The sequence below is a fragment of the Peromyscus maniculatus genome, chromosome 5 (genome assembly GCF_049852395.1).
Source record: "Peromyscus maniculatus bairdii isolate BWxNUB_F1_BW_parent chromosome 5, HU_Pman_BW_mat_3.1, whole genome shotgun sequence".
In the NCBI taxonomy this organism is placed as follows: Eukaryota; Metazoa; Chordata; class Mammalia; order Rodentia; family Cricetidae; genus Peromyscus; species Peromyscus maniculatus.
Genome location: NC_134856.1, coordinates 131,062,273 through 131,086,206, shown reverse-complemented (window position 1 = coordinate 131,086,206; position 23,934 = coordinate 131,062,273). Strand labels below are relative to the sequence as shown.

Below are 23,934 nucleotides of genomic sequence, written 5' to 3'. Positions count from 1 at the left end.
GAGGATTATTTTGATTACATCAATGGGGTGGGAAGATTCACTCATGTGGACAGCACCACTCCCCAGGCAGGGGATATTGAACTATATGAGTGGAGAAAAGTCAGCTGACTTCAAGCATATATGCATTCATTGCTCTCTACTTGATTATGGGTGTGAGTCAACCAGCTCCTTCAAACCTCTGCTGCTCAGACTTTTCCACTATGATGGACTGCAATATCAAAGTGAGTTGAAATAATCCCTTTTTCCTTAAACAGTTGACAGGGTATTTTGGAGGCAAAATGAAGCTAAATAATGTTTATCAAAGAGGAATTATGATCTTGTTATAAACATTTTAAACTTGAGTTTTCCTGGATCTTTTTTAACCTTAAAAATTACACCCAGGAGTGGTGGCACTCTCCTTTAATCCCAGCACTCCGGTAGAAGCAGGTAGATCTCTGTGAATTCCAGGCTAGCCAGGAATATATAGAGACTCTGTCTCAAAACAACAACAAAACCAAACACCAAAAAATATTTATACCTCACAGGGTCAAGGCACTTACTACTATGATTCAGACTCAAAATTTGAGCCTCAGGATCCACATGGTGGAAGGGAAAAGGGACACAAAGCTACCCTCTGATCTACCTACACACACGCACACACACACACACACACACACACACACACACACACACACACACACACACTATATGTTTAAAAAAGTTATCTTCAAGCTAGATGTTGTGGGTACAGACTTGTAATCCCAGCACTCATGCAGTGAAGGCAAGACTACTGTCACATACTTGAAACGAGCCTGGGTGGCACAGGGAGGTCTTGTTTCAATAACCAAATATAAGAAAAAAATGTTTTAACAGATAGAAATATATAGATAAAATGATACACAATCTATAACTTGCACAAAGTATTTCAGTATGTAAGACAAGTTTAAATGAGGCATAGAAAAGAAAACTAGTCACATGGTGACAACCAATTAAGGCTGGATCCATGATATGTAGGAGTTCCATTACACTAATCTCTTTAAAGTATATATTTGAAAATTTCCTTAATAGTTATATTTATACAGCTTAAATATTTCATAGTTAATATGTAAGGTCACTTTCAATTAGTTAACCAGTAGAAGCAATGCTGCTATGACAACATGCATGTTACATAGAAGCTATTTAAAATTAGTTTCTTTTCAAGACAGAGTTTCTCTGTTTAGCCCTGGCTGTCCTGGAACTTGCTCTGTAGACCAGGCTGGCCTCAAACTCGGAGAGCAGCCTGCCTGAATTAAAGACCACGCCAGGCCTTAAACTTAATTTCTTAAAGTAAATCACTGATTCAAAGGAAAGGAATTTTTTGAAAGTCTGACATATGTTGTCAACTGCTTTCCCCAGTTATTTATAAAGGACTCAGATGGGCTGAGGGTATAAATCAGCGGAAAAGCAACTGACTGGCAAATGCAAGACCCTAGATTAGACCATTAGCATCACAAGGAAAAACAAAAAATGAGTCTTAAATTAAGTTCACGAGGCATTTATGACAAAGGAAAATATCATGAAAGGGACAGAACGTAAGACATACTTAAATTTCTTAGCAGCTACTGATCCTTTGCTTGTAGGGTTGCTCAAATTGATGTTCAAAACACTTTGCACAACATTCAGTGTTTTCTTTTTTTCTGCAGCTAGCTCATCTTCATTAGTTTGATTTTCATTTAACTCTGAGGAAAGAGAATAAGCAGTAATTTCTTGACACCCATTGCTACAGAAATCCCAATCATCACATATGCAAATACATGCAAAGTACACCAAGTCATGGTTAGCATCAGATTTGTTAATCTCTCTCTCTCCAAGACTTGCCACAAAAACTTAGAAATTACATGGCTAGCAAACAAACTATCCCACTTCTATTTACAACTGAGGAAATAAAAATCTAGATTTAATGTCTTTGGTGGCAGGACTAAAATTTTAAAGATTAAAAGCATAACACAAAACACACACACACACACACACACACACACACACACACACACACACACACACACACACAAAACAAAACTGGAGGAAGCCGGGTGGTGGTGGTGCATACCTTTAATCCCAGCGCTTGGGAGGCAGAGGCACGCTGATCTTTGTGAGTTCAAGGCCAGCCTGGTCTACAGATCAAGTTCCGGGATAAGCTCCAAAGAGAAACCCTGTTTCAAAAAAACAAAAAACAAAACAAAAACAAAAAAAATGGAGGAAATGAATAAATCCCTTAAAGAAAGCCAAGAAAAACCAAACAGTTGAGGAAAATGAAGAAAACTGTTTAAGACCCGAGAATGGGAAAAGCAGCAATGAATATAACACAAATTGAGGGAATTCTGGAAATGAAAAATCTAGGTAAGGGAATAGGAATTACAGAGACAAGCTTCACCAACAGAATATAAGAGATAGAAGAGAATCTCTGTGACACCTTGCACAGCCTTGGTGCAGTGGGGAGGGGCTTGGACCTGCCTAGGCTCAGTGTGCTGGGTTCTGCTGACTTCCCATGAGAGACTTTGATTTGGGATGTGGGGTGGCTTGGGAGAGAGGGCTAGGGGGTGGGAGGAGGGAGGAGGTGGGATCTGTGGGGTATGTAGAGTGAGTAGAAAATTTCTTAATAAAGAAAATAAAAGAAGAGAGAATCTCAGGCATAGAAGATACAATAAAAGAAATATAAACAGTAGTCCAAGAAAATGTCGACTCTAAACAATTAATGACACAAACATCCAGGAAATCTGGAACACTATGAAAAGACCAAACTTAACAATAATAGGAATAGAAGGAGGGGAAGAATCCCAGCTCAAAGGCCAAGAAAATATTTTCAACAAAATCACAGAAGAAAAATTTCCTAACCTAAAGAAAGACATGCCTTTAAAGGTACAAGAAGCATATAGAACACCAAATAATATTGGACCTTGTCACATAATAATCAAAATACTAAACATAAAGAACAAAGAAAGAATATTAAAAGCTGCAAGGGAAAAAGAACAAGTAACATATAAGGCAGACCTATCAGAATACACCTAACTTCTCAATGAAGATTCTTAAAAGCCAGAAGTGCCTGGCCAGATGTCCTACAGACTCTAAGAGACCACAGATGCCAGTCCAGACCACTACGCCCAGCAAAACTTTTAACACCATATATGGAAAACACAAGATATTCCGTAATAAAATCAAATTAAAACAATATCTATCTACAAACTCAGACCTATAGATGGTAATAGAAGGAAAAAGAAATTCATGAAAACACAGGAAATAATCTCATACTAGCAAAACCAAAAGAAGGGAAGCACACATGTTCACAGGCACAGGCGCGCATGTACTCGTACACACGTGTATACACACACACACACACCACCACCACCACCACCAACAACAACAACAACAACAACAACAACAACAAAATAACAGGAATTAACAATCTTTGGTCATTGGTATCTCTCAATATCAGTGGACTCAATTCCCCAATAAAAAGACACACACACTAACAAAATGGATGCAAAACAGGATCCATCCTGCTGCTGTATATAAGAAAAATACCTCGACATCAAAAATAGACATCACCTCAAAGTAAAGGGTTGGAAAAAGATTTCCCAAGCAAATGTACGCAAGAAGCAACCCGGTGTAGCCATTCTACTATCTAACAAAATAGAATAGAAACCAAAAATTAATTAAAAGAGATGGGGAAGGAAGGACCCTTCATACGAATCAAAGGAAAATCCATCAAGATAAAGCTTCAATTGTGAACATCTATGCCCCAAGTGAAAGGGCATCCACATTTGTACAAGAAACATTACTAAAGCTTAAATCACACATTGATCCTACACACTCATAGTGGGAGACTTCAATATCCCACTCTCACCAGTGAACAGGTCATACAGCCAAAAACTAAACAGAAATACTGGAGCTAAGAGATGCTATAAACCAAATGGACCTAACAGATATTTACAGAAAATTTCACCCAAACACAGACAAATACACTTCCTTCTCAGCACCTCATGGAACAATCTCCAAAATTGACCACATACTTGGTCACAAAGCAAGTCTCAACAGATACAAGAAAATTGAAATAATCCCCTGCATCCTATCAGACCACCATGGATTAAAGCTACATTTCAACAATAATAGAAGCAATAGACTCTCTACTGAATGAAAACTGGGTCAAGAGAGAAATAAAGAAACTAAAGACTTTTTAGATTACAATGGAAATGAATGCACAACATACCCAAATTTATGGGACATAATGAAAGCAATGCTAAGAGGAAAGTTCATAGAACTAAGTGCCTACATAAAAAAATTGGAGAGATATCATACCAGCATCTTAATAGCATACCTGAAAGCTCTAGAACAAAAAGAAGCAGAGACACTCAAGAGGAGTAGAAGGCAGGAAATAATCAAACTGAGGGCTGAAATCAATAAATCAGAAACAACGAAAACAAGACAAAGAATCAATGACACCAAAAATTAGTTCTTTGGTTCTTTGAGAAAATCAACAAGATAGACAAACCACATATCCAAACTAACTAAAAGATAGAGAATATCCAAAATCAGATACAAAAAAGGGGACATAACAACAAACACCAAGGAAATCCAAAGGATCATTAGGTCACATTTCACAAACCTGTACTCCACAAAATGGAAAATCCAAAAGAAATGGATAATTTTCTTGATAGATATCACTTAACAAAGTTAAAGTTCAGATAAACGATTTAAATAGACCTATAACTTCTAAGTCATTAAAAGTCTCTCCAGGGCCAGACAATTTTAGCACAGAATTCTACCAGACTTTTAAAGAAGAGCTAATACCAATACTCCTCAAATTATTCCACAAAACAGAAACAGAAGGAACATTGCATAATTCATTTTATGAGGCCACAGTTACCCTGGTACCCAAACAACATAAAGACTCAACAAAGAAAAAATTACAAACCAATTTCCCACATAAACATAGATGCAAAAAACACTCAATAAAATACTTGCAAACTAAATCAAAGAACACATAAAAAAGATTATCCACCATGATCAAGTAGGCTCCATCCCAAAGATGCAGGGATGGTTCAACATACAAAAATCAGCCAATGAACCGAAAGAAAAAAACCCACAATACCATCATCTAATTAGATGCTGACAAAGTCTTTGGCAAAATTCAACACTCATTCATGATAAAAGTCTTAGAGAGATTAGGGATACAAGAGACATACCTAAACATAATGAAGGCAACTTATAGCAAGCAGATAACCAACATCAAATTAAGTGGAAAGAAACTCAAAGCAATTCCACTAAAATCAGGAACAAGGCAAGGCTGTCCTCTCTCTATCTATTCAATATACTACTTGAAGTTCTAGCTAGAGCTATAAAACAAATGAAGGAGATCAAGATGATGCAAATTAGAAAGGAAGAAGTCAATGTATTATTATTTGCAGATGATATGATAGTATACATAAGTGACCCCAAAAATTCTACTAGAGATCTTACAGCTGATAAACACTTTCAGCAAAGTGGCTGGATACCAGATTAACTCAAAAAAATCAGTAGCCCTCTAATATACAAATGACAAATGGACTGAGAAAGAAATCAGAAAAATAACACCCTTCACAGTAGCCATAAATAATATAAAATATCTTAGAGTCTCTAACCAAGCAAGTGAAAGACTTGTATGATGAAAACTTCAAAGATGTGCAGAAGATAATAGAAGAGGGAAAGATGCCTCCATGCTCATAGATTGGCAGGATTGACATAGTAAAAAATAGCCATTCTACCAAAAGCAATCTACAGATTCAATGCACTTTATATCAAAATTCCAACACAATTCTTTACAGACCTTGAGAGGACAACACTCAACTTCATATGGAAAAACAAAAAACCCAGGATAGCCAAAACAATCCTGAACAATAGTAAACTTCTGGAGGTATCACCATTCCTGATTTTAAGCAGTACTACAGACCTATAGCAATAAAAACCACATGGTATCGATAAAAACAAACACATTGATCAATGGAAATGAATTGAAGACCCAGGCATAAATCCACACACTTATGGACACCTGAGTTTTGCTAAAGAAGCCAGAAATACACAATGGAAAAAAGAAAGCATCTTCAACAAATGGTGCTGGTCTAACTGGATGTCTGCATGTAGGAAGAATGCAAATAGATCCACATTTATCACCCTGGATAAAACTCCAGTCCAAGTGAATCAAAGACCTCAACATAAAACCAGATACACTAAACTTGATAGAAGAGAAAGTGGAAAATAGCCTTGAATGCATTTGCTCAGGAGACAACTTCCTGAACAGAACACCAATAGCTCAGACACCAAGATTAATAAATGGGACCTCATATGCCGGGCGGTGGTGGCGCACGCCTTTAATCCCAGCACTCGGGAGGCAGAGCCAGGCGGATCTCTGTGAGTTCGAGGCCAGCCTGGGCTACCAAGTGAGTTCCAGGAAAAGGCACAAAGCTACACAGAGAAACCCTGTCTCGAAAAACCAAAATAAATAAATAAATAAATAAATGGGACCTCATGAAACTAAAAAGCTTCTGTAAGGCAAAGGACACCATCAATAGGACAAAATGGCAGTCTACAGAATGGGAAAAGATTTTTACCAACTCCACAACTGATAGAGGGTTAATATCCAAAATATGTAAAGAACACAAGGAACTAGACATCAACAAACCAAATAAGCCAATTAAAAAATGGGGTACAGATCTAAACAGAGAATTCTCAACAGAAGACTCTTAAATGGTTGAGAAACACCTAAAGAAATGTCTAACATTCTTAGCCATCAGGGAAATGCAAATCAAAACTAATTTGAGATTCTATTTTACACCTGTCAGCATGGCTAAGATCAAAAACACAAGTGGCAGTTCATGCTGGTGAGGATGTGGAGCAAGGGGAACACTCCTCCATTGCTGGTGGGAGCGCAAACTTGTACAGCCACTCTGGAACTTAATATAGCACTTCCTCAGAAAGTTGGGAATCAATCTACCTTAAGATCCAGATATACCACTCTTAGGCATATACCCAAAGGATGCTCCATGCTCCATAAGGACACTTGCTCAACCATGTTCATTTCAGCTTTATTCATAATAGCCAGAAACTGAAAACTGGATGTCCTTCAACTGAAGACTAAAAAAGAAAATGTGGTGGTACATTTACAAAATGGAATATCACTCAACTGTCAAAAAAAAATAAAAAAACTGACATCATGAAATTCACAGGCAAATGGATGGAATTAGAAAAATATCATCCTGAATGAGGTAACACAGAACCAGAAAGACAAATACAGTATATACTCACTTATAAGTAGATAGTAGCTGTTACCTCCATGATAACAAGGCTACAATCCAGAGACGCAGAAAGACTAAGTAACAAGGAAGGTTCAAGTTGGCCAAGTGAGGGATTACATCTTGTAGATTAATTCTGGACTCACTACTGTGAAAAATCTCATAGGAAGTAGAATTAGGATGCTTCTAATGACATCATTATTCTTATGGACACCCAAATAAGAATGAATGCAAGTGAATGGACTTAAAAAAAAAAAAAAAAAGCACTGGGGTGGCAAGATGGTTCAGAGGGTGAAGGTCCTTGCCTCCAAGCCTAATAACTTGAGTATGGGCCTCAAAACACACATGGTAGAAGGACAGAACAAACTCCATTAAGTTATCCCTCTGAAATCCACATGTGCAATGTGATCTCTCTCTCTCTCTCTCTCTCTCTCTCTCTCTCTCTCTCTCTCTCCCTCTCTCTCTCTCTCTCATACACACAGAAAGAAAGAGAGAGGAAGGAAGGTAAGTAGACAGACAGACAGACAAAAAAACATAAGCATCTAGCTGGGAGTGGTGTTTTACTGCTGTAATCTAAGCAGGAGTCTGAGGGAGGAGGATCACACATGTCAAAGAACAAAAGACAAATGAACCTGCACCCAAACAACCTCAAAACAAGCACCCGGCATGTACACCAGTGGAAGACCAAGACTCTTCCTATTAAATCTAAGTCATCTTCTGTGGTCTCTAATTTAGTAAAATTGTTATATTAAAAAATATATAAGAGAACTTAAGAATTATTAAGTATACATCTGACCACAAACTCAATTCAATTCATTTTAGAGTACAGTTTCTTCCAGTGTTAAGTGAAGGAGAAATACCAGGTGACTTCTTACATCCCTAGCTTTGACAGTCAAATAGTTACCTTTCTGTTCCTCTTCACTGTCACTCTCTAAAAATCTAGAGTCCATTCGGAATCGTTCATCACTTCCAAAATGAGACTGCAAATCCATGAGCTACGTGGGAAAAACACTGTCATGATAAGTGCATTTTGAAAGAGTCTCTAGTGTACCTCCTCACACTCTGAAATTCTCTTGCCATCTACACAGCCGCACTATCAACCAGTAAGAGGTGAGAGGATTCACTCCCACAAAAATTACCCCACACTGGAACTGCACCCTTTCCTTAAGGAGAGTTAAGGACTACCTTCAAAACATAGACATGCTGCAACTGGTTCCATTTTCAGTCTTCACTAACCTTCTGGCCAGCTCTGCCCTCAAACTGAGGCTTAATGTTGAACCTGGTGCTGTCCTCCTTGGAATCTGATTCTTCATCATCACTGCTGTCAAATAACTTCCCAGATGCTTTACCCAAAGATTCCTGTTATACAGATAAAAGAAATGTTTATTAACTGAAATAATCAGCATTTTCCTCATAATGTGGGATCTCTGTGAGTTGAGACCAACCTGGTCTACAGAGAGAGTTCCAGGACAGTCAAGGCTACACAAAGAAACTCTGTCTCGAAAAAACAAAACAAAACAAAAAACCAACAACCCAGATGCATCTACAGAAACAAGTATGTGGTACTGACTCAGAAATAGTTAACTGGACTACTAGATCATTAATTCACACACTCCCTGTTGCCACTTGGGTTTGAGGAATAATTACCACATGCAAAAACACTCCCTACAGACTAGCATGAATACTGATGAGACTTTGCATAAGGTAGCAAACAGTTTCACGGGTGAGAAAAATCTCCAAGACCCCTGACATTTCAGGGTATGGTGGCTTGGGCAACTCTGGATCTCACTGCAGTCCCTACGATTTTATGAAGAAGTAGTAGCTGTGTGGAGCTCTTGTTAGACAACAGACTTGACAGCTGGTGTGTTGGTATACATTGTAGTATCAGACTGATGCAGAACTTTTCAAAGCTTAATGGCAGCCTAGGATACCCAACATTCCCACCACAAAAAGAAAAACAGGGCAGGGAATCTGCAAAGTAGATTAATATTTGGAAGGCTTACCTTCACCAGCTCTTTCCCTGGACAGTTTTGCTCAGGAGTGGATGTCTCTTCCGTTTCACTTTCATTATCAGAAGCAAAGACAATGTGTGTTTTTTTGTTCTCTGGATGACCATCCTAGTGAAACACAAGCAGCATCACATTTCAAGACAGCCAACTGTATACTCATATCCACATCGATCATCTTCTCCCATCATTTATCCTTCTTTGCCTTATTCCAGGAATACCATTATCATCTGCTATTTTTCCAAGACAGAAACTCAGGCCTCCTTTCTCTCTATACTCAGTAACCACTGAACTCTATTAATTTGACCTCAGTATCTTTAAGAACTACCATTGCTGTGGCTGTGGCACTTGACCTCTAAAAGGTTCTCCTTGCTTCCAGATCTGACTCCATTATGTTTATTGTTTATGCCATGGCCTGAAGGATCTCTAAAACAGAGGCTGAAAAATTTTATCTGTAAAGGTACAGACTAAATATCTCAGACACTGCTGGCAGGTCACCGTTTTTGTTGTGTGTTAAAAAGCTATTTCTGTTGAAGAACCAAGAAGGGTGAGTCTGATGAAGCAAGACTTTGCTGATACATCCCTCCTAGACAAAGGGGTGGGTTTCTTATTGGAGAAACCCACAGGGTGGACTGTACTACCCAACATTAAAAAAAAAACAAAAATTTCTGCTGGATGCTCTGTGTATTGTAAAATGCCAACTCCTATTCCAAAATGTACACAACTAGCCAGGCATAGTGGCGCACGCCTTTAATCCCAGTACTCGGGAGGCAGAGGCAGGCAGATCTACGTGAGTTCCAGGACAGCCAGGGTTACACAGAGAACTGTCTCAAAAAAAAAAAAAAAAAAAAAAAAAAAAGAAAGAAACCAAAAAGACACACACACACACACACACACACACACACACACACAAACACACACACACACACACACACACCACACACAGACAAAATGTATACAACTAATCTTCAATACCTTGATTAAAATTCTTCAATTTTTCACAGCTCTGAATAACCCACCCTACTAATCAGTGCTGCTTCAATTCTATAAATACCAGTGTCATGTAAAATATTAACTTTTAGTTAAAAGGCTCTCTTCTGCAGGAAGATCTCTCTTCTCCCTCACTGCCTTTTCACACTAGTAAAATTCCTTCTACTCGTTGGGCAGTGGTGGTGTACATCTTTAATCCCAGCACTGGGGGTAGGGGGGGGGAGCACAGATCCAGGTGGATGGATCTCTGTGAGTTCGAGGCCAGCCTGGTCTACAGAGCCAGATCTAGGGCAGGTACTACACAGAGAAACCCTGTCTTGGAAAAAAAAAATTCCTTCTACTCCTTTCACATTACTCAGTATTACTCAGTATAGGTTGAGGAAACCTAGTTGGCTTGGTGTTCCAAGAGACCGTGTCTGCCTGATTGCCACACCATCCATCAATAGCTGCCTAAGTAGTCGCATGGTTATTTAACCTTTATTCTGTGAATCTAGCACTTAAAAGTAGACTTCATTGCTGAAGGACTCAACAAAGGCTCATTACAAAAAAAGCTACCAAGATATAACTCTTGCCTTAATCACTATACAAAATATATTTCTTAATGAAATGATGAATTTTAGATAACTTTAAAACATTTTCAATTTAATTTTGCATCCTTTTAGTACAGATTAAATAGCACAGGTGATATAAACTTTTACCAAAAGGATAAAAATTAGTGAGTATTGACTGTGAAAAAGACAACGAGCTCTGTGAGGACACACCTACCTCCACGGGAAGGAAAATCAAGACCTTGAGAATATTCTTGTTAAATCCATAGGCTGAAAATGCACTCACCAGATTTGCCAACGCATTATGCACCAGTTTCTTCTGCACTTCTCTGGCTTTCTGCCGCACTGCCAAGGCTGCTAGTCGCTTCTGATTGTCTTCAGCGTGCTTAGCACTCATACATGAGGCGTTACTAGCAGAAAGTGAGAAACCAGCTGTGCTTTGAGGATCTTCCCTGAAAGACAGCTGTGGTGCTTTCTCAAGAGATGCGACGGTGCTTGAAGCAGGGCCTTCTTTCTCTGAAGCTTTTCTGCTTTCAGGCTGATGGCAAGTGTCTCTGTCAGAGTCTATCTTGCGACTCTTTACACTAAGACTTAGGGACTTATTACCTTTTAATGGCAATGCACATGAGAGAGGATTTTGACTTTCCTTGTCAAAACTAGTAGAGGACACTACTTTATGGCTCTGGCTCTCCAAAGCATACCGTCTCATTGGAGGCTGAATGTGGCTTGGGCTGTTCACCTTCTTTGCAGGTTCGCATGAAGTCAGTTTGATGGATGAGCCGTTAGCACACTTGGATCCATTTTCTATAAAAATTCTATTAGGATCTTCATGTTCACTGATACTTTTAAAGGCAGCAGTCTCTTTCAAAGTTTTGTCCACTGACTCCTTTGCATAGAGACCACCTATTCCCTTGAAGGCCTGGAATTTTGGCTTTAAGGTGTTTTCCTCTGGTTTTTGTTTGTTGTAAGTGTTCTCCTCCTCTAGAAGGGAGGCCACAATCTCCTCGGGACAAATACACTGCCGGCCATTGGACAGGCCATAGGAAGTCTTAGGACTCTTGGAGGTAGTATCAAATTTGCAGTGATTGGCGTTTTGGGGGCCATCACTCTCGTTATCCTCTCCTGGAACCTTCTGCTGACCGCCAGCCAACTGTTCCAAATCAGCCAAAGTGAGATTCACTCTGGGACAGTTTCTCATCAAGGCTTTATACTCTTCATCTTCCTCAGACTCTTCACTATCACTGATGTTGGAGTCAGGTGGAAATCTAGGATTCAGAAATTTTACTCCATGATCCGGGGCCGATTCTTTGTTGCTTTTAGTTTTTTGTACTTCAACACAACCATTAGAAGGCTTTACCTTTTTAAAAGAACTTTTCTTGTTTATAGGCTTTTCTGGTTGTGGAGATGCAGTACTGTTTTTCACCTTAATGTTTTTTTTCATTGCAATAATTTCATCTGTATCACTTGAGTCATAGTCATAGTCATTTCCTAAATTGGTTGAAGAATGAGGTTTGTGACTATCTGATTTGAAATCATCCCTCACAACTTCAAAAGGATCATCTTCAGATTCATTTCCCAAGGAATGCCTAGTTTTCTGTAAGTTTTCCTCTTCTGCAATCATCATTTTTAATTCATCTTCAGAGTCAATGTCATCATCAGACATGCTACTTTTATTCCAGATAATTTCAAAGTCAGAAGTCTGAAAAACATGTTTAGGTTTCTGAGTCCCAGAACTGGCCATAAGGAGTGATTTAGAAGGTGTAACGGCACTAGTGGCTTTCCTGTGTGCAGTCATTGGCTGTGGTGATTTGTTACTCTCCATCACCTCATTAGTCCTTAGACTAATCATATCAGAACCCTTCGACTCTGTGGGACCCTTGCTCTTCTGTACTTTCTTAATCTTCTGGGGAGGGAAAGGAAAATCAGAAAACTCTCCTCGACGTTTCTTACTCATAGGGTCATTGCCTCCTTCCAGTTCCCAAGTGAGGTCAGTTATGGGAATGGTTTTTGTCAAATCCTCCGATATCTTTTTTAGGTTGTGGCAGTATTTTGATGGATCATATTTTATAATGTTACTCAGAGTCAAGGAAAAAGCAACAGCACCAGGCATTAGGAAAAACCTACTATTCTGGTGAAACAGGGAAAATGTTTAACCTTGAACAAGTTCTTTATTTCATCTACCTTTAATTTCCATCGAACTAAATGAGGACTCCACATAGGAAGCTTCCAGGGTCTATGAAACTGAATTATAACTATCCAAAGCTAAAGTCACCAACACTGTCAGTTGAGAGAAATTACTTGGATGATAAGTATTACAGCAAACTCTCTGATGTACACACACACCCTCTGCACAGAAGCCCAGGATGCCTGCTTTTTAAGGTCTCAGATAACTGACTTCATGAAACAGACATCAGAATTTGCTCACCTTGGACTCCATACTTCTCCATACACTATTTTCTTGCTTATTGGCCCATTTTTATCGAGTATCTTTTATTGTTTATTTGTTTTGGTTTTTCAAGACAGAGTTTATCTGTGTAGTTTTGGTACCTGTCCTGGATCTTTCTCTGTAGACCAGGCTGGCCTTGTACTCACAGAGATCCACCTGGCTCTGCCTCCCAAGTGCTGGGATTAAAGGCGTGCGCTACCACTGCCCGGCCTAGTATTTTCTTTTTTGAACTACTTTACCCTATCAGCTTTCTTATAAAACTATCTCAAGTCCTCCTAAGTCTTCTGTAACAATGGTCCCTTACTCTCTATTCCTACAGTGCTACATTAGTAATAGCTTGTGAGTCCATATGTAATAATCTTACTATATAGCCCTGGTTGGCCTGGAACTTGCCATGTAGACCAGGCTAGACTTGAATTCAGAGATGTCTGCCTCAGCTTCCTGAGTGCAGGGATTAAAGGCATGTGCCACCATGCTCAGCTTGTAGTAAGATTTATACATTAACAAATGAAAATGCTTCCTTGGCAACCATCATTCATATCACTTAATTGCATAAAACTGCATGTCACTCATTATTCTCAATGTGCTTTATATATGTACGAGAATTAGAGCTTACCTTGAGAGAAAGAGGTAATATGTTGAAGTAATTAAAAATTTATTGATAGAGGCAGTGAAATCCTAAAGATGTTTTGCCATCACTCTGGGAAATAATAATTACTTTGAAATGCTGACCAAAGGATATTTTACGTTTATGTTGATTCTTAAGGTGAAGAACAGGTAGGACTCTTCCAAATTTACTCACAACCCAATTCTAAAAGAAAAAAAAAGACTTATAGTTGTCATAAACATAAATGAAATAATAATATATCAATGTAATTTTTTAAGTTGAACTCACAATGGGGTACTGTGGAGTTTAGTTTTTTGATAATAAAATAAAATGTCTAGAAGAAAAGTATGAAGAAACAAAAATGAAAGAAAATTCCAACTATATCACAGGCAGTATTTTATATACACACATATGCACACATAACTATTAAAAATGTGGCCACGGTCTGGGATGTAGGAGGATACACCTATAATCCCAGAACTCAGGGACATGGCCACTGAAAGCAACTAATGCTCTAGTAGAGGGTCCTAACCTATGCACAAACAGATAGGTACTAAGAGTCAGTAGGTTTAAAAAAAGAGATAACAAATTATGTTGGGAGGCAAAGTACTGGTGGGGTTAAGAGAGAAACTGGAGGGGAAGGAATAAGAAATGGATTTGATCAAAATACATTATATACATGTATGAAATCCTAAAACAAGAGTAACAATAAAACACAACTAGTTCTGAAAAAAGTGGGAAAAAAAGCAATCTTGGGACCTGCCAGTTCATATTCCTACCTATAAAGTGTGGGGAAGTTGTGCTGACTGAAGACTTATAAAAGCATACTGAAACTTAAAAACAAACAGCAAAACCCCCAACCTAGATGCTACCTGCTCCAAAGTGGAGAAAAAGCATCAGTTTTGGATGTCACACCTACAAACACGATGAGTCAGGAGACATGGTAGGCACCGTCACTGGAGGAAACTCACTTTATGTCCTGGTACCTCTGTTCCAGGCACAGCTTTCATATGGAAATCTACTCCTCCTGTCTTTTCCAACAAGGTGGTGCTGCCAGTGGTTGATTTTTCTTTCTTTGCTTTTGCTTCTTCTCTTTCTTGGGCTAATCTGAATTGAGGGACAAATAAAAGCAAATCAGCCATAAAAAAATGTTTAGGGGTGCCATTCAGGTAACCCTAAGTGAGCACCAAAATATCATTACAGTAGTAAAAAACAAAATAAAACACTTCTTTAATAGTATAATTATTTATACTATTTCTAAACACACAGATTGTCATTGTAGAATAACTAGAATCCTGCATTTGGTTAACACTTGTCTACATGAGCTCCATTCTATTCACAAACACTTACAATGTACCCTCCCACTCCTGTGCTGTGACATGAGCTGCCTCAGCTCTCCTTCATGACAGATAGATCACCAACCATAAGCTCCACTGATATAAAAATAATTTATTTTGTATAGGGTATATAGTATATAATGATATACTCTATTTTATTTATTATGTAAGGCTGGTGTCAAATCATGTAGGCCAAGCAATCCATCATGACTACATATCCAATTCTTTCATCCACATATTCTTAAATGTTTCCCATTCTGAAAATTCCCAAATGAATTGAATTGTTTCCCTCTGAAAAATTAGCTTTATGACTAAAGCTCTAACAGTTGTTACATACTGTTGCTCTAAAATCACATGCAGAATTATTTTGTCTCTGAGAACTGTCCATAGGCACATACATTTGAGCACCTGGTCCCTAGTTGGTGAACTGTTTGGGAAGAATTAGCAGGCATGGCTGTTTTGAAGGAGGTGTGTCACTGGGCGTGGGCTTTGAGATTTTAAAAGCCCAAGCCATTCCCAGTTAATTGTCTCTCTGCCTCATTCTTGTAAATAAAATGTAAGCTCTCAGCTACTGCTCCAGCATTATGCATGTCTGCTTATTGCCATGCCTGGTCATCGACTCTAACCCTCTGGAACTCTCTTTTAAAAAAAGATTGAATGCTTTGTCATGACAATAGAAAAGTAACTAAGACAGTGTCTCATATGTATCTATCTTCTTTCACTCTCAATCTTTGTATGACACTGCATTAAGAGTCAAAATCAACAAGTGTAATTCAGTATCATCTGTAATAACATAACTCTATGGACATAGAAACACTTTTACATTTATAAGACATCCTCATGGATTATCTACAGACAGCAAGACGTAGAAATAGTCCTTCAGTATGAAGAGACACTGTGGTAACAGCCACTTCTGATATACAGATAGTTGTCACAAAAGGGGGAATGCCACAGAAGATCGTATTAGGAAAATCCAAGAAAAACATACACATGCAACACACATGGACATGTAACAGCACTGAATTCTCTTTCTGTGTGGTTTGAAAGAATCGAGAAAGACTTCAGCTCTGCTTGCAAGGTTAGGACTTGCTAGTGTCCTGCTTTCATTTCTGTTACTGCAATAAAATGTCCCATATAAAAAGCAACCTAGTGGAGAAATGGTTTAGGGTCACAACTCTGAGTTATGTATAGTCCACTTCAGGCCAGTCAAGGCAGGAACCTGAAGCAACTAGTCACACTCACAGTAAAGAGAGAGAATAAATGAATGCATGCATGGTCCTCAACTACCTTTCTCTACTCTTATACAGTCTAGGGCTCCAAACTGGGGAACAGCACCATCCACTTCCAAGTTAGGACTTCCCAGATCAATGAAAGAAATCAGGACAATCTGCCACAAACAACCTATAAGCCAATATGATGTAGACAATACTGCATTAAAATACTATTCCTAGGTGATTCCAGGTTGCATCAAGTTGTGAAACGAATCATGACAACAAGTAATATATTACTCAATAATTTCAAATTGGTTAGGAAAACTTATAAAAAGCAGTTATACTATAAAGAAACGGGGCGTAAGTACACGTGGGGCAAATCTTACCTGTGTAAAAAACTTTCTTTTGCTAGTTGAATTTGTAGTGTTCCACCTTTCCATTTTGTTTTGTTTAAAATAGACATACCTATACAGTAAAGAATTGCCAAAGTTCATTTCCATGCAAAACTGTATTTCAGCATGCTTTTCCCCTTAATTATTTACATTTAGTACTAGAAAAAAAAAATAGGCTTATTTGTTAAAAAAGACACCTACAATGTAGAAAAGTGAACCAGAGAGAAAGAACCTAGGCTTCCGGCCTTATTCTGATCAGTTAGCAGTTTTCTCCCCCTTCTTTTTAAAAAAGATTTATCTTTATTTCATTCATTTTATTCCATGTGTGTGCATGTTTAGTCTGCTTGTTTGTGTGTGAATACCCCTGAAGGCCAAAAGAGGGCATCAGATCCCCTGGACGTGGAGCCACAGGTGACTGTTGGCCACCATGTGGGTGCTAGGAAGTGAACCTGGGTCCTTGAGACATTCCTTCACTCCAGCTCGTAGGTTTCTTTCAGTTACTTGAAGACTAACAAAGAAAATAATATATAAACTGTAAAGTAAAACTTATGTGCAAATTGTTTATAGATTCATTTTAGCAACTTCTGATTTACTTTTTATTTACTATTTTGTTACTTTCCATTACTGCAAATAAATAATGAAATCTTTTCAGGGTGAATTAGAGCATATTTTGTGATCTTGTAGCATTTTAATCTTTCACCTCAATCCAATTATCACTATAAAGCATGCATACAAATTAGCTAGTGATTGAACTGTGCTTCAATTGTTGTGCCCTAGTAGTTGATTTTTCTAATATCTATTGCTAGCTTCCTTAATGTAACCACTAACAGTATTTTCCATGCAGTAGATATTTTACTATGTACAAATGTACTATTTAATTTAGTCCTTACAGTAACATTATGAGGTAAATCACTGTATCTTTTCATTTACTGGACTTAGAAGTTTAAATAAACTACCTTATATATACTCTTGCCAAAAATAATCTTTTTTAAATTTGTAATTATAAAAGACTGATTTTTTCCCCAATGGCATGTTCCTTTTACTTGCTTTTCAGTGTCTTTTCCTTTTTTGACTTCCAAGAAATTAGAATACATTAACTGTATCAACAGAATGAGAAATCATCATTGAAAGCTAATATTTACCCTTATGTTTACTAATCTCATAATAAGAGATATCACAATTTCAAAGATAAGGTCTGACAAGGTCATATTCTAATGTCCTTTCATAATAGGTCTTAAAGACAAAGGATTAGCTGTCCAAGAAAAGAATGGACTTAGAAGTGTGGCCTAACGTTCAGTGGGATAAGTGTAATAGGCAATTTCTAAGGTAGTTTGGTTCATTATTCCAGTTATTTGAAAATAGCAGTTTTTGGGCAAACCTACTAGCATGTGATACTAAGTCTTCTGGCACTAACTGAATGAATGGAAACATGAGCTGTTGGGCCCCAGAATGCTCTTGAAATAGTTGCCAATCTATATAACTCATAAGTGACTAGTGAGGCTTAGATATGGAACCACAGTCATTTCAGTTACAACCACACTGACAAACAAAATAAAAAGTACATGATGATCTTACATTTTTTCAGGTCCCCTTCTGTTATGCTGATGTTAACATATGCAAAGACCTTTTGTGAATTTCCTAAAAAAGAAAATTTGGTTGATTTAAATTCTTATCCAGAGAACCATGTAAATCTCAATCGTTTTTGTTTTTGTTTTATTATGAGACACCTGGCTGGCCTTGAACTCAGATAACTGCCTGCCTCAGCCTCCTGAGTGCTAGGATTAAAGATGTGAATCACCACACACAGCCTTAAAAAGCTTTCCAAGTTTAAAAAGTGAGTTCTTAAATACTTTGAAAGAAAATACTTTTGCCACAACAGACCAAAGACTGAATTTTTATGAATACAAAATTCTTCAAAATAAAATGAGTAAGAAAAAAAAAAACCTCAAGTAATCAGTGAAGACAATCTTGATTGTATGTTAATGACAGTCTACTTAACAAGATACTTAATGCTAGAATGTTGACTCCTAAAATTGAAAGTAAAGGTGTTTTGGAAATTCAAATATTTTATAATTTTTCTGGTTTCAAAATTAACTTTCATATGCAATACCTCCAGGACACCATATATCATTTTCCATGTCTAGCGCTAATATTCAGCTCCAGTTGAATTGGTTTCTTCTGTAATACCTGTCCTGCGTTGATACATATCCAGTTAATGGTTAGAGAATTACCTTGCTCATCTTTCCGAGTGATGATCTCCACATCAGAAACTTCTCCAAATCTGCTGAACTGATTTTGTAGGTCTGTCTCAGAAATGCCTTGTCCAAGCCCACCCACAAAGAGGCGCTTCCTTTCTCTGTTGGCTTTCATGAATGCTGGGCAGCTATCTGGAAAAGTAATTTTGTGAAGAAAAACACTTTCTTAATATTTTTTTCCCCCACAAATATAACCCAACTCTTTCCCCTGGAACTTCTGTGTCAATTTGGTCTTATGGAACTCATTATTCGTATTGTTTCAGATTTTATACCTGGGAATTTTACAAAGGCCCTACATCCACATTCTTAATGAACACACTTTGAAATCGCACACAAACACTAATGTTTTCTCTGTAAACAACCACAGCTATTTTATCTTACCGTTTTCATTTCCTTACTCATAGTACTGGGTGTTTTAAACACCCCACCCCCGTGATTCGTTTGCACATTCATTTTGACTTTAAGAGATACTAACAAAAGAGTAAGCTAAAGGCTAAAAGTGTCTCCATCCTGGAGCTCCACAGTCATAAGAGAGATAAAGTCTGCAAGTACAACAGTATAGCATAATACAAGCGTCCCAAAAGCGCTCTTCAGGCACAAGGCAGGCAACTAATGTTATACCTAAAATATTTTTCCCCGCTGTGTGCCTTGATTGCACAAAGCACTTTGAGTGGTTGTCATTGTTCAGAGGAGCAGGAGAAGTTAAGGCTTTTCCCAGTGCCACTTAGAAAACACCAGTGGTGAAGCAAGGATAATAATCTGGTCTAACTTCAGAGCCTGGAACTGTGAACACTACACTACCAAGGTTGCTGGGAAAGTTTTCAGGAGGTCCCTCCATCTCGTTTAGCTCTCGGCAGATGCTCAGCTCTCACCCAAACCTTCCTCAAAAGCTGGCTGACTCCTTCCCAAGCGAGATCGCACAACAGCCAGCAGGAGCGAAAAGCAAAGACCTGCAGTCTGGGAGAGACCTACAGTGTGCCACTTGTTGGCAGCCTCCGCCCCATCCTACCCACTCCTTCTTCCTCCGAGAAGTCCCAAGTTAGGAGAGGAGAGGTTAGGCCCAACTGCCCATCACTTCTCACACGCACACGCACACACACCCCTCAAGGCGCCGCCTGTCAGTTCCAGCGCAGTGTAAGCCCCCAATGTCTAACAACACGTGCCAGCAGGCGCACTTTCTTTTCTTTCCTACAGGATTTCCGACCCAGTCTCCTAAGGTTCCGTTCCCACGCAGTTCCTGAGGGCTCCTTATTTCGTCTACTTTCGTTCTAACTGACGTTCCGCTACCTTCTCTTCCACGTCTGTAAAAGAGCCGAGGGAAAAATAATTCCGTAATTCCTACAGAAAAGACAGGCCGCCACGTGACGCCCGACTTCCGGGCCAAGTAGGCGGAAGTGGGGAAGCGGAACAAAAATAAAGAGACTCTTTTCCTCGTGCCTCCCGAAGCCGCCCCCTCCGTGACGTGAGGGCTCGGGTTGCTCCAAGGTCCTTAGAGGGGGGAGAGCAGCCTTCGGAGCTTGAGGTTCGATTTGGAACGAACCAACTCTCGGGAGAGTCGGGAGTGTCTAGACCCCCGGCGCGACGTTCCGAGGGACGGACGGCTCTAGAACGTGGTTTGAGGGTGGGGCGGACGCGTGTCGCCGAGCAGCCTCTCCCCCGCGAGCTCGCGAGTGGTCCGCGCCGGGAGCGCGCGCGCCGCTTGAAACGCGGGGCGAGCAGGGCGCTGTGACAGCTGTGGGCCGCAGCTCCTGCCGCAGTGCTGGGCGCGAGGTGCCATGGATCCCGAGACCCGCGAACTGCGCGCCCTGGAGGCGGAGGTGGCGGCGCTGCGGCGGGAGTGCAGTATGCTGCGGAAGCCCTGGGAGGAGACGTCGGGAGCCCGGTACGTGGCTCCTGTCCACCCCTCGGGCCCCCGCATCCGCGCACCCCGCGGACCTACCCACCTCCTCACAGCTCGGGGCTCCGAGTCCGTACACGCCGGGTGTGAACAGTGTAATGGGAGACCTCCCGAAATGTGAATTTGAATCAGTATCGATTCTGTGAGGACACCTCAAGAGTGGGAGCACTGCCTTTGGGGCTCGCGGCTTGATTGTAATCAGCAGAAAATAGTTTTGCCCGGTTGATGAGAATCAGTGGGAAAGCCTTGCTTTGCTTTTAACTGAACAATCTCGCCTTCGGGAAACAGTATCTAGTTGGGCTATTTTTATAGTTTTGGAGACATTCTTACCCTGAAGATCAGGAATTCGCTCCACTTCACTTCAAACTCATGATCCTTCTTCCTCAGTGGTGGGGTTATTACCCGAGCCGCCACGCCTTGCTCTAGTTGGGGTTTCCTGACTCTTGTTTCGTGAATTTGTTTTTGTGGGTCACCTAACTATAGTTAAGTGATCCTGATCTTTTTGTGTCAGGGTGTTGGTGTTGGTGTTGGTGTTGGTTATAGTGAATGACAGAAATGACGTCTGAAAAATAGCTTAGGTGAAATAAATTGATATATGGCTAATACCGTCTATAGGAACGTCTGATAATCCTCTGGATTAGGGACTGCTCTTAACCCCTATTTGAAGGTAATGAATATGAGGGTCGAGAGTTAACTAAGGTACTAGAAAAATCCAAAGTCCCAGCATTCTCCTCAATTCAAAGAGAAGAAGAAAAAAGGAAGGCTGGAACTAACAGTAATTTAGTATCTTAAACATGAAAGCAACCTATCTTTATTTTGTTAGGTATAATTTGGTACAGTTGCAGAGAATGAGATTTTCCTTTGCTGAAAAGAACCTTTGGAGTGCAGGAAAATGTGGCGAAGTCTTAAAGAAAATAAAATAAGAGAAAGTTGTAACTGATGAAAAGAAGAAATGTGCAGTGGCCTATATATGTATATATGCTCTTCCACAAGCAAGACTGAGATACTTGCTACTGACTCAAGTGTGACCCACATATTGGAAGCATTAGGGTTACCTACGAGTTGCTGACTCCACCCCCACTTAGCAAAGTAGAATTTGTATTTTATCAAGACAGCCAGCCCTATACCCTTTGTATGCACACTTTAAAGTTTGAAAGGTGGAAGCCGGGCGGTGGTGGCGCACACCTTTAGTCCTAGCACTCAGGGGGCAGAGGCAGGCAGATCTCTTAAGTTTGAGGCCAGCCTGATCTAAGAGTGAGTTCCAGGACAGCCAGGGCCATTAAACAGAGAAACCTCGTCTCAAAAAACCAAGAAAAAAAGTTTGAGAAGTATTCTGTCATACCATAGGGGAAAGTAGTTTCTTTACTCACCACAAGATGTCAATATAAGCCCAGTATAATACAGTAGATTGTGTAGAATTCTCAGCAATGCAGTTGAAAGTTAGAAGAATTTAGATTAAGGAAGACATGAAATGTCAGTCAGTGCGTGGATTTAATGTGAAATTTTTCTCACTGTGGTGAAGGAAGATTGAGGCCTTTGTACTAAGCTACTTAATTTTTTAAATTGTTATTGCATGCGTATTGTGTGTGAATGACGGCACATGTATGCTATAGCACTTTTTTTTGAGAATTTAATAGTATTATGTTTAATCATTTCCACATCCTCTCCTTTTTCAACCATGCCTATGTTCCCTCATACTTATTAATATAATTATAATTTACTTTTATCATAAGGCAGTAAGTGTGCATATATATGGCCTTTTCACACATATTCTCCTCATTTGACACCACACCATCCCCTCAATTTCCATATCTTCCAATCTCTTCCTATTTAAATTTTCTTTTCTTTTTTTTTTTTTTTACATTTTTCTTTATTAAGAATTTTTCTACTCCACATGCCATCCACAGATCCCCCCCTCCTCCCTCCTCCCACTCCCCAGCCCTCTTTCCCAAGCCACCTCACATCCCCACATCCCCCAAATCGAGGTCTCCCATGGGGAGTCAGGCTATAGCACTTTCAAGCATCAGTTCTCTCCTTCCAGTGGGGATAAAACTCCAGTGTCAGGCTTGTTCAGTGAATACTTTTACCTGCATAGCCTTCTTACCAATCAATCCTCCAAGATACTTTTAAAGTGATCTTCATGGTTGACTGGATTGGCAGCTGGAATACTGGAACAAAGTTGTTAAGTTAAATCCATGTGCCCACACTCTGATTCCAAAATTACATGACTTCAGATCCTGGCTTTGTATGGGCTGAGTGATCATGATTTGGTAATCTCCTCCTCCTGTGCTTCAGGGTTTCTCTTCTCAAATTTCTTTTGCCTGATTGCTTCCACTACAACATTGACTAGAAGTGATGAGGTATATTCCTTTTCTTTAATTTTTTTTAGTTGGCATACAAAGTAGTTGATTTCACCATGGCATCTTCTTACACATATGCTGTTATCTTTTGTTCCCATCCATTCTCTTTTACCGTCTCCCAAAGCTCGTTCTCTTTCTTCCTCCTGTAGGTCCTGCCTTCTGCTTTCCCCTCCACATCCTCTTTCTAGTTTCATGATCTGTACTCACATATAAACACACACACACACACACACACACACACACACACACACACACACATGGTGGGGGAGCAGAGGGGAGAACAAGAACTTTGGGTGAGAAAAAAGTAGTATTTGTCTTTTAGGCTTATTTCATTTAATACGATTTCCTGTTACCTCTATTTTCTGAATTTCTGAAGTATTTCTCTCTCTCCCTCTCCCTCCCTCCCTCCCCCTCTCCCTCTCCTCTCTCCCTCCCTCCCTCCCTCCCTCCCTTTCCCTCTCCCTCTCCCTCTCCCCCTCCCCCTCCCCCTCCCCCTCCCTCTCTGTCTGTCTGAGCAGAGTCAGTTTTTTTCTTACTGTGACAATCTCCTTCATCGGGTCACATAGAGGCAGCCATAGCCTACCATTTTACTTGGCAGTCCCTAA

At 39.6% G+C, this 23,934-nt stretch overlaps 2 protein-coding genes and 1 non-coding gene across 9 annotated transcripts in view; 2 read left to right on the top strand and 1 right to left on the bottom strand.

Annotated features, from left to right (window-relative positions):
• The window catches only part of Nol8 (nucleolar protein 8), a 30,493-nt gene extending 10,011 nt beyond the window's left edge, over positions 1-20,482 (bottom strand). The window contains exons 1-11 of one of the 5 annotated variants that reach the window (XM_076573303.1): positions 20,360-20,482; positions 19,049-19,204; positions 18,393-18,455; positions 16,812-16,890; positions 14,849-14,984; positions 14,013-14,081; positions 11,111-12,895; positions 9,284-9,397; positions 8,517-8,639; positions 8,185-8,275; positions 1,562-1,697 (exon numbers count right to left, since the gene is read on the bottom strand). In XM_076573303.1, coding sequence (XP_076429418.1) covers positions 1,562-1,697; positions 8,185-8,275; positions 8,517-8,639; positions 9,284-9,397; positions 11,111-12,895; positions 14,013-14,081; positions 14,849-14,984; positions 16,812-16,890; positions 18,393-18,455; positions 19,049-19,187 — 2,735 coding nt within the window. In that variant the 5' untranslated portion in view covers positions 19,188-19,204; positions 20,360-20,482. The other 4 variants (XM_076573302.1, XM_076573304.1, XM_015985891.3 and 1 more) reach the window with 4 other exon arrangements.
• LOC121829904 (small Cajal body-specific RNA 4) lies at positions 9,816-9,936 on the top strand. The gene has a single exon (XR_006072957.1).
• Positions 20,483-20,516: 34 nt separating the features above from the next.
• The window catches only part of Cenpp (centromere protein P), a 210,215-nt gene continuing 206,797 nt past the window's right edge, over positions 20,517-23,934 (top strand). The window contains exon 1 of one of the 3 annotated variants that reach the window (XM_076573314.1): positions 20,517-20,954. In XM_076573314.1, coding sequence (XP_076429429.1) covers positions 20,848-20,954 — 107 coding nt within the window. In that variant the 5' untranslated portion in view covers positions 20,517-20,847. The remainder of the gene's footprint in view (positions 20,955-23,934) is intronic. The other 2 variants (XM_076573313.1, XM_006992281.4) reach the window with 2 other exon arrangements.